Source organism: Marmota marmota, unplaced genomic scaffold (assembly GCF_001458135.2).
Source record: "Marmota marmota marmota unplaced genomic scaffold, marMar, whole genome shotgun sequence".
NCBI lineage: Eukaryota > Metazoa > Chordata > Mammalia > Rodentia > Sciuridae > Marmota > Marmota marmota.
Window position 1 is genome coordinate 1,368,583 of NW_025999853.1, and position 10,830 is coordinate 1,379,412.

General features: G+C 64.8%; 1 protein-coding gene across 1 annotated transcript in view; it reads left to right on the forward strand.

Annotated features, from left to right (window-relative positions):
* Positions 1–1,275: 1,275 nt before the first annotated feature.
* Positions 1,276–10,830, forward strand: part of Tmprss6 (transmembrane serine protease 6) — a 56,344-nt gene continuing 46,789 nt past the window's right edge. Inside the window, exons 1-5 of the mRNA XM_048807989.1 lie at positions 1,276–1,499; positions 5,540–5,736; positions 9,773–9,906; positions 10,437–10,504; positions 10,722–10,785. Coding sequence (XP_048663946.1) covers positions 5,541–5,736; positions 9,773–9,906; positions 10,437–10,504; positions 10,722–10,785 — 462 coding nt within the window. The 5' untranslated portion in view covers positions 1,276–1,499; position 5,540. The remainder of the gene's footprint in view (positions 1,500–5,539; positions 5,737–9,772; positions 9,907–10,436; positions 10,505–10,721; positions 10,786–10,830) is intronic.

The window sequence follows — 10,830 nt, forward strand, 5'->3', positions numbered from 1 at the left end:
GGTGCCCTCCCCATCCTGTGTCCGCCGGCCACACCCACCTCACACGCCCACCTCACACGCCCACCTCACACTCCCGCCTCACGCTCCCCACAGCCACGCGAGCTCCACACTCACACACGTGCCCCTTGCCCTCGCCCCTCACTCCGCACCCCAGATCCACCTTAATCCATGTGCCTTGCACACTCATTGTGCACCCCACAGCCTACACACCACCCACACGCACACCCCGCGCTGCACACGCACCCTGAGCCCATGTGTCCACAGCATGTGGGTCCCAGGTGGGGACGCCACATGCTTGGACACACCCGAAAGTCCTTGTGCACAGCCGGAGCCCTGGTGTCCACTCAAGGGACGCTCAGCTCTGCGGTGCCCCGTTCCCTGGAATCGCGAGTGAGCGGCACCTGGCATTTAAGTGTCCCCTGAAGTCACATTTAAAAGCACAGGTCCTTTGGATCAGACAGAGGGGAGTGGAGGGAGGGCAGGGGGCACAGGGGTAGGAAGGACAGCTGAACGGATGGGATGCCGTGACCCCGCGTGCGCCTGTGACTCGGCACCGGTGTGACTCAGGTCGCGTGCAGCCAGGAGGAGGCGCTGTGCCTTCTGCCGTCTGAGGTGCCCTGTGCCTCCTCCGCCTGGGGCCTCCTCCGATCGGAACAGAAGGACACAATGCAGGAAGGCAGGTGACACTGATTCAATAATAAATTTGATTTCTCCCGAGAGTGAGAATGTGATTTCAAGATGTGGTGGACAGAGACTCAAGGGTGGGGCGTCGCCTTCTTTGTTCTGTGTCTTGCAAATCTGGTGCCCATCTTCTCTGTGAGCCCATCTCAGTTCACACTGGCCACATCCCAGGCACTCCAGAGCCACATGTGGCCACCATCACGGACAGCAGGGCTCCCTAAATAATGTATTGATTCACAGAAAGCCCAGCTTGGCGGAGAGGGCATCCAGCCCACCCCTCCCTTCCTCCTCCCTGTGCCCGGGGCCGCGGGACCGGCCTCCTTTTCTGTTTGGCCGGTGGCTTCTCTGGTCTCACTGTCCAGGTGAGTGGACTGGTATGAACACCTGTGCCTCCCTGCCTGGGTCTCTGCACAGCCCCCAGTCCTCAGCCCCCACCCCCATTCTTGCTCTTGGGGACAGGGCTGCAGTCAGGGAGGAGTGTCACCAGGCAACGGTCCCCGGGGAGAGCTCCGTCTCCTGCACCTGCCTGCCAGCCTCCGGGCGCCTGGGGGCGGGCCTGGGCGGCGGGGCGGGCGGTGTGTCTCCAGCCTGCTGCCTGATCACCTGTGCGCAGTCACAGCGCTGTCCCACACCAGCAGGAGCCCTATGGAGCCTGGGGCCACAGGCCACAGGGGACAAGGGCCAGGCACCCCAGCCATGGCTCGGGGCCATTGATCCACCCCAGGCTGGCCAGGAAGGGGAGGAGAGACCTTGGCCTGGACAAACAGAGGAGCCTGCGGCCTGAGTGTGGGCCCAGCACCCACCTGCCCCGCCTGAAGGTAAGGGGCCTCGGGCTGGGAGCCAGGATTCATGAATGGCCTGGGGAGCAGGTGCCCCCCGAGAGCCACGACCCGCTTCCCCGGGCTGGAGCCACGGCTCTGCTCCGAGGCTGGGCCTGCAGGGCCTCCAGGCTGCGGCGGGTGACCTGCGAGCAGAGGCCAGGGGTGCTCGGAGCTGGGCAGCCCGGGAAGTGAGCCCGGCGGGCGGAAGCCTCAGGGCCGTGCAGGCCCCAGGGCTGGCTGGCCCGGACCAGGTGGGCAGGGGCAGGGAGAGGCCTGACTTCTCGGGTGCCCACTCTCCCCACCCTGCCGTCTGCGCACGCTGCCCCCTCCACGTCCGGCTGCCCTGGGGCTTTCCTGAGTGTCACCCATATCCAGAGCCCTGCTGCCCCTGTGGCTGAGCACAGTCCAGGCCCTGCACGGCTCCAAGCTGGCCTCAGCCGCTGCGTGCGAGAGGCCAGGCTGCGCGTCTCAGTCTGCGTGCCGTGGACAGGTGTGGCCCGCGTGCCTCCACTGTGCCCGTGTGGGTGTGGGTGGCTGACGCGTGGCAGCGTGGCAGTCTGTGCCCTGCATGCAGGGGTTTCCTCCAGGCCCCGTGGCCCCGACCACGCCTCCTGGAGGCAGGGCAGAGCGCCCGCTGGGCCCTTCTCTGTGCTGCCCTGGCTGGTGAGTCCACTCCTGTGCCTTGGTGTCCCCAGCCATCAAGTAGCGACAGCAGACCACAGAGCTGGAATAGAGTGTGCCGGGTGACACACTGCTGGTGTGCAGTTGGCTCGCAGGTGGGGGTCGATCCAGGTCAGCCCCGCCTGCTGGGGGAGGCGCTGCCCCACCCCAGTGGGCACGGTGTCCAGTGGGCAGACAGTGGGTCTTCTCCTGGTCAGGAGGGAGGAGAGAGTGAGGAGCGGAGCCAGGGTGGGGTCCAGGTGCTCCGGCAGGGAGAAGGTTGCCATGGCAACCAGGATCCGGTCCCTCCTTCCAGTGTCAGGGGAAAGAGGTGCCCATCGGGTGACTGTGCAGGGAAGAGGCGGTTCCCCTCTTGTGATACCTGGGGGAGCGGCCAGGAGGAGAGGCGGCCGGGTCAGCAGGCGGGGGCGCAGGCGGAAGGTGGAGGGAGAGGGCAGCTCAGCAGCAGAGCCACCCCTGGTCCTGCCCAGGGCTTGCCCCTCCTCGTCCACTAATACAATTCATAAACAAGATAAGGCTGATGTCATGGGGATGGGAAGGTGGCAGGGAACAAGGAGGAGGGAGGAGTGGGCTGGCCTCACGGCACCTGGGGGCTGTGTGGGAGGGAACTGGGATCCCACCTTCACTCCTTCAAAAACAACTGAGGCTGGGTGTGTTGGCGCATGACGTGGGAGGCTGAGGTAGGAGGATTGCAAGTTTGAGGCCAGCCTCAGCAACTTAGCAAGACTAAAACAAAAAAGGGTTTGGGGCATGGCTTAGTGATGGGGCGTCTGCCTAGCATGCACGAGGCCCTGGGTGCTGTCCCCAGGGCTGCAGAGCAAAACCAAACACCCACATTGAGTGTCCGCTCCCTGCCCAGTCCTGCATGGGACGGGCCGTGCAGCTGGACCAAAGCCCTGCTCTTACGAAGCCTGCAGCCGGGATGGGACACGGGACACAGAGCCCACCCGCGATTCAGGTCTCAAGTGCTGTAAGATTCAGTGAGAGAAGGGAGTGGGCAGGGACGGTGGCCCTGGAGAGGTGGCCTTGAGCAAAGACCTGAGGAGGGAGAGTCGCGGCCCGGGCAAGCTGAGGGGAGAGGAGATGGCGGGGGCCAGGCCTGGGGCCGGGGTGGCTGCGGCCGCTGCTGTGGGAAGAGGAGGGAGGACAGGCAGGGCCCCCGCAGAACGTGCTCTGGGCGGGTGGGGGACGTGAGGCTCGTGAGCTTGGGTGTGTGGGGAAGACACTTTGGCGGTTTGTGTGAATTTGTGGTCAGGTAACTGGCTGCTGTAGGAGTCATAGTGACAGATGAGGTGACCAGGGTGACATGGTCCAAGCCTAGTGGTTTGGACGGTCCATGAGGTGTCAGGGGAGGGTTCTGGGGGCATTTGGAAAGGTGAGCCACGGACTCTGCTGGTGGGTGGCCCCTGGGAACTGCAGGGTGTTGCTGTGTGACAGTGGGGGACTGCGTGGTCACCCTCCCAACTGGCCGTCACCCCTGGAGCGTGGGGATGGGGTCTCCCTGTTCACCATGAGCCCCTGGTGCCCAGCACAGTCTGGCTCCAAGCAGGTGCTCAGTAAAACCCAAGTGACCAGGACTGAATCGAGGGCTGCGCAGACCAGCCTGTCCCCAGGCCTGGCTCGGAGCTGCCCCCGCCTGTTCCTGGCGCAGCGAGGAGCAGGGGCGCGCCCGGCGCTGGGCTGCTCCGTCCATTCTTCCTTCTGTCTATCCTCCACTCGGAGGCAGGCCCTGTGTGGGTTCCCCCGCGGTGACCGCGGTGACCGTGACCTAGGCCCTGCCTTTCTCTCTGAGGAGCTATGGGGGGAAGCAGGGCCACCCCCACCTGTCCCTGCTTTCCTTCCCAGGGACAGGGCCGGCCCAAGCCTCACAGGCTGTTGGTCTGATCCAGGGCTGCCCAGGGAGGGGGTGCCCGAGGGAGCCAGGGCCCCGGAGCCCTGGGACATGGCCAGTGGGTGACCCAGGAAGGGCTCCCCAAGGTCCAGCACAGGGAGTGGTGGCACTAAGCCAGACTCCACGGCCCGAGAGGTGACGCATACGGTGGGCGTTTGGGCCGTGAGAGAGGAGGGCAGGAACCAGGCCCAGCAGGCCCTGGACGTCCCGGCGAGGGGGTGGATTGTAGGAGGTTGGGGGCCACGCAAGGGTCTGAGCAGGCGAGTGATTGTCACCTTGTCTGGTGACAAGGTGCAGGATGCGCTGGAGGACAGGCTGAGCGGCAGGGAGACCTCTGGGCCTCTCCAGGAGGCCGCTGCTGACCGGCGGGAGGTGACGGGAACGTGGGTGAGTCCACGCAGCCTCTGCCAACGCTGATTCTGAGGGTGCATTTGAAAGTCACAGTGGCATTTATGGGGCCCTAAGAGGAGACCCACACTCCAGGGTCTGGCACTGATAGACGGCCAAGGGTCTTCGCTGGACCACAGGAAAACCTGCCTGGGAAGCCAAACAGTCAGCACTTGGCTTTGGAGCATCTGAAGATAGATAGAGCCGCAGCCTGGGGCACCGAGGGGCGACACACCATTGTTGATCATGATTCGTTGATTAACAGCTCATTTACAGAGTAGGGAAAGGAGCGGAGCGGTGGACACCTGGGCTCAACCCCTGCTTGCCTGCTGTGTGACTTTGGGCCATGGGCTCAGCCTCTCTGGGCTTTTTTTCCCCAAATGTCAGATATTCAAATCACAATGAGAAAACCCTGGAGTGAATTGTTGACGGGTGACACTGGGTGTCAGTTTCCTTATCTGTACAATGGGTGCAGAATATTGAGTGTCATTTGGAGGTTTAAATGAGAAACCTATGTGAGAGGCCCATGCAGAGTGGGCCTGGTGGGGGGAGAGCACACCGGGACCACGGTCCCATATCCAAGGTGACCCCAGGATTAAGTGAGGTGACGGGAGATGTCTCCTGTGGACACTCGATGGGTTCTAGCTTTTGTTCCCTTCCTCGGCCCCGAGGCTGGGAGTGAGGGGACAGAGATGGTGCTCCCTGGAGGAGGTGGGTCCCCGTCCAGCACAGCGCTGGCTCGGGCTCCGGGGACCCCACTGCACGGGGGTTTCGGGGAGCTCTGCCGCAGGACCAGGAGGCAGGGAGCGCGTGGGTTCCCCTCTGGGGCACTGACACTTCCACCTCCGACCATCGGGACGCGGTGGGTTGCAAGGGTGGCTAGGCCAGGCCCAGTCCAGCTGTGCCACTGGTCCTCTGAGGCTCGCCTTCCTCCCCCCGAGCTGCCCAGCGCCCACCTTGGGTGACGGTCACAGGGAAACCTGGGGTCGTTTCCCTTCCGCTCAGGAGGCAGGGGCACCGCCCTGCTGGGCTCCCTGGAGAATGCCAGTCTGTGTCCAGCTCTGCTCTGTCCCCTCAGGATGCCGGTGGCCGAGGCCCCCCAGGCAGCGGGCGGCCAGGGCGATGGAGGTGACGGTGAGGACGCGGAGCCAGAGGGGACATTCCAGGGCCCTGAGGACTCCAAGAGGAAGGTCCGGGACTCCCTCCGCCTGGCGCCCCTGTGGCTGGCCCTGGTGGCGCTGGCCTCCGTGGGGGTGATGCTCTGGTATTTCCTAGGTAACGGCGTGGGCCCCGTGGGCGGCACACCCGGGAGGACGCGGGGTGGCCGGGGAGACCGCAGGACAGACCAGGGCTCCAGGCTCAGCAGTGCCACTCCCTGTGTGACCTTGGGCGGGCAATTCTCTCTGGGTCCCCTGAGTCCTGCACGGGGGTCCTGCCGGCCGGCCCTTGGCTGGTCCTGGGGCTGGGTCTGCAGCCCCCTCCTACCAGCCGGGGAGGGGGGCTCCCCAGCTCCCGGTCCTGGCTGTAAACACGCCTTCCCTTGCCCTGGCCTCCTGGGTGGCCCGGAGCCTGGCAGCCGGCCGGACTCCCAGTGCAGGAGGCCCAGAGGGGCTCGTGGTGGCTGCCACCAATTAGTGCTCCTGCTCACTTGAGCCCGGCCATGGTGTCCTTCAGGGAGGGGACCATGGTTCTGTGACCTCTGGGTCTCCAGGCCCCAGCGTGTGGGTGCAGTGAGGGGCAGCAGAGAGGCCAGGTTGGGGACGCCATCCTCATCCCAGGAGCCTGGGGCCCTGCTCTGGGTGCAGCTCTCCACCCTCCACCACCACACGGTGCCCCTGAGCACCCTCCGGGTCTTTCCCTGAAACTGGTGGGGATCGAATCAGCTTCCAGCTCTTGATGGCAGGAAGAAGCCGGGTCGCGGCAGTCGAGCCGCTGGGCGACCCCGGGACGCGCAGGAGACGCGTCCCCCCATCTACCCACTCAGTGAGGGCGCCTCCCTCGTGGGGACTAGGGGCCAGCTTCTGGGGACAGCTCTGGTGATCATGCTATGGAGCCGACAGGACAGTGCAGGCAGCGTGTGCCAGGGTAGCGGAAGCTGGGGGGCCCAGAAGCCCTAGAGGGGTCCGCCTGGCCTGCCTGAGTGACCGTGACACGGTCCGCAGAGGTCGCATGGTGTGGCTCCATCCCAGGGTGGAATTTCAGGCCCATTGAGAGGAACTGGGCCCACTTTGGAGCAGCCGTCGGGGAGATGGGTATACCTGGGCCCCGCTCGGCGAGGCCTGGGTGACGGTGGTCTGGAACCAGCTCCCGGGGGCCCTGCGTCCCTGGGTCTGACTCATAGATTCTGCTCAGAGCTGAGCAGCAGGAGGGAGCCTCAGGGTGGGCAGGAAGCCAGCGCCCCACAGAGCCCAGGGCTGGGAGGCCTCTGGGGCGGCGGGTAATTAGTCCTTGGGGTAAACCGGAGTCCCGGGCTGGGGACAGGAGCTCACCTGCCAGTCGTCCTCTCTGCAGAGGAGCCCATTCCTCCAGCCCCTGGTGCTGGCCGGGAGGACCCAGGGCTGAGAGGTGGAGTGGGAGGGCCGCCCCCTCGGGGATTAGGGTGCAGGAGCCGTTGGGGTGCTCCTCCCCCTGGACCGGCGGCCCCACAGACAGGGCACCAGCCAGGGAGGTGGATCACAGTGGTGCCCTGACATCTGGAAGTGGCCAGTGGCCAGGGACACAGAGCAGGACCAGCTCTGAGGAGCCAAGGGCCGACCCAGAGCCAGGGCTCCCGGGCTCCCCGCTGCCCCCGGGTCGCCTGGCTCTCAGAGCACCAGCCCATTCCCCAGCCTCTCCCTCTCAGGGCAGCCCACGCCCTCTCCCCAGACACCGGCCCCAACTGCCCACCGGCCGCTGCTTTGGTGGGAGCACAAACCCCCAGAAGGGAAGCCCTCAGGTGACGGCGGCCCTCAGGTGACGGCGGCCCTCTGGCTGCAGGTGCTCTGCCTCCTCCTGGCCCTGCACCCAGAGGCCAACCCTCCCTGCCCTGTCCAAGGACAGCTCTCCTAGGGGCCCCTGAGCCCACACAGTGGCCCCAGAGGAGGTCCACCAGAGCCCCCACCCCATTTCTCCACTCCCTCCAACCTCATTATGGCAAAGTCCTGGGAGGGGCTGCTGCGGGGTCCCGGGCTCCACTCCCCTCTATCTGGCTCCACCCTCCCCAGCTCCAACCACTGTCCCTGACAGAGTGTGGCCTCGGTGCCCTGGTTTATACCCCTATGCAGGGACTCCGGGAACGTTTACTGAGCACCTATTATGTGCAGAAATGGGTCTAAAGAGTTGCTAAATCCAGGGTCCAGGTCTCGGTCCTCAGTGTGCGTTGCTGTGCCCAAGGCTCATGCCCTCCTCTGGACCCGGTTCCTTCCCCTCAGCCCCCTCCTCTCTGGGTCCTCTGCTCTGGGGCCTCTCCTCCCACCCTCACCCACTTTTCCCACTCTCACCCCCTGTCCTGACCGTAAATGTCCTTCTTAACAGTGACCCCCGTTTGCCTGTGCAGGTCTCCTTTGGGCTTGACTCTTACGGGGGTCCTCACCTCCTCCTGGAGGTCCAGGGGCCTCGCAGCCCCTCACTGCAGAATGCACACATTCCCCCAACCTGGTCCACATCCACCTGCCAGGTTCTGACTCTCCCCTCGCCCCCCCCCCAGCACCAATGTCCCAGAAACCCCGGGCAAGCCCCAAAACAAGCCCCCAGCCAACCCATGTCCCACTCTCCACCGCCACAGCGGGGTCCAGCTGCCCTCACCTGGAGGACCTCCTCCTGGGCCCTCGGAGCGGCCTCTGGGGTCTCCCTGCTTGGCCGGCCACTCCACAGAGCCCCTCCCAACAGCAAAGCAGAGGGACCCTTGCAGATGGCAAATCAAATCACCTCACTTCTCTGCTTTACCCGCCTCGGCCCCCGCCCTACTCAGAGCCAAACCCAATCCTCCCGGGCTTGCAAGCCCTCGGTGCCTCTCCTCTCCCCAGCTCACCTCCTGCCCCGCCCTCAGTCCCTGGGAAGCTCCTGCCTCGGGGCCTTTGCACCTGCTGGCCCCTCTCTGGGCTGCTCTGGGCACATACGTGCATCCTGGCCCACCCTGCCAGCGTCTCCCCTGGTCTCTGCATTGCAACACCAGCCCCCGAGTGTTCTAGGTGGCTCATTGTCCTCATTGCCAGGTGACTCCTTCTTAGGGGCAGGATGTGTCCTTCATTGTTTTGTTAATTGTTTTTTTTTTTTTTTAATTTTTATTTATTTTTATTGTTTAATTTTCGGCGGACACAACATCTTTGTGTGTATGTGGTGCTGAGGATCGAACCCGGGCCGCACGGATACCAAGCGAGCGCGCTACCGCTTGAGCCACATCCCCAGCCCTGTTAATTGTTATAGTGACATATTCACAAGTGCTTTAGGCCAGTTTCTAGTAGGTTCTCAGTAAATATTTGTTGAGCCAATGAACAGGAGTACAGACCAGGGCTGTGAACCGCACCCGACACCAGTCAAAACAGTCTGTGCAAAATGGAAACTTGCTGTCGTCACCTTGATTGAAGGCTTTCATGGTTTCCTCTGTTTGTGGGCTGACTCCAGCCTGCCCGCTGACGGCGCAGCCTCCTGCTGATCTCCCCCCAATTGCTCAGCCAAAAGGGCTCTGGGCCTGGCCCTTACCGGGACCCTCTGCCTTAGGGCCTTTGCACATGCTGTGACCCGACCCCCGCCACGCTGTACTTCTTCCCAGTTCACGTTACCCAGTCCTCACAGCTCAGCCAGAGGGTCACTGTGGCCCTGTGTCACGTTGCCCATGTGCTTATTGGTGGGACACCGTTTTGGGCAGCTCCTGCCTGCTGGGCGGTCCTGGGGCCGTGTCTGTCTTTCCCAGAGCTGTCAGTCAGGGGAGGTGCGCCCGTCTGGGTTTCCCGAGGGCCCAGGAGGTGGGGGCTTAGCACAGACCTGCGGAATCCAGGACAGCTGGTGCGCGGAGGATGCCCAGGGGCGCTAAACATGACCTTGACCTCTTGCCCACGAGGGTTTCCTGGCCTTCTCGCTGTCCAGGGTCAGTCCCTGGGTCATCCTGTCATGGGGAGCCTTTGGGACAGCATCCGTCTGTGGGCCTTGTCCTCCCTGGCACCTGGGAGCTAGTTTGTCATCAGATAAGCTCTGGAGGACAGTGATAAAGGCCACACTGATGATGCTGACGACATCTCGGACGGAGCCCAGGACCCTGGGGCTGGGCGGAGGGCCGGAAGGCAGGGGTGGGAGGACAGGCCTCCGAGGTCACGCTGCTGGCTTCCCCGGGCAGGGTACCGGGCGGAGGTGACGGTCAGCCAGGTGTACTCGGGCAGCTTCCGCGTGCTCAATCGCCACTTCTCCCAGGACCTCGCCCGCAGGGAGTCCAGCGTCTTCCGCAGTGAGACCGCCAGAGCCCAGAGGATGGTAGGGAGGGCCGCGGGGGCTGTGGGCGCGGGCGGCGGGGCCTGGCCGGCTGGCGGACCACTCAGGGCACAGCCCCGGCCTGTGAGGGACCCGCTGCAGACGGGCGAGTTAGTGGCTCCCGGGTCAAATGCCCGAGGACTGGACCCCGACTGGGCCTCTTCCCAGGGTCGGTGGCTCTCACGGCTCCTGCCTCAGCCAGGACAGCTGGACGGGACGAGGGAGTCCCAGCGTCCTTGGCCTGGTGGGGACAGTCCCCAGGCTGCTCACACCATGTCCCATCATCCCTGGTGGGAGGGCCCAGGAGCCGAGGGGGGCTTTTCAGTGTGGAGGGGTGGCTTGCAGAGGGGCAGAGGGTCCCTCCGTGCAGGTGGGGTGACAGCCGGGCGTGGGGAGGGCAGCAGGTGGAGCATGGTGAGGTGGTGCCCGGGCAGGGCCCTGGCCGCTGTGTGATCACAGCAAAGTCCCTCCCGGAGGCCCCCAGGAAGCAGGGCTGGGAGGAGAAGGGGTGCCCAGGCTGTGTCTCCCCACAGCTCGCGGAGCTCATCACCAGCACCCAGCTGGGCGCCTACTACAACGCCAGCTCCGTCTACTCCTTTGGGTGAGTGGCCTCCGCCCCCGCAGCCCCTGCCGGGACCTCAGACCCAAAGAATGGGCAGGAGCACCCCGGGTTTCTCATGCCTTTAAGGGGGACACCAAGGCCCCAAGCGGGAACCCGGCCCCCTGCTCGCAACCCTCCTTCCCCCAGCGCATGACCCCAGCCCTGCCCACCTGGCTCCGTCCGGGGCCGCTGCCTGCCCCTGGTCTGTGCCATGCAGCTCAACCCCCGCCCGTGTCCTCGCCTGCCGGGGGGTGGTGGCCGAGGACCTCCCTCACTGGCAGGTAGGTGGCTCCCGGGCGAGATCGGGAGGTAGCGGGCGCTCGGGG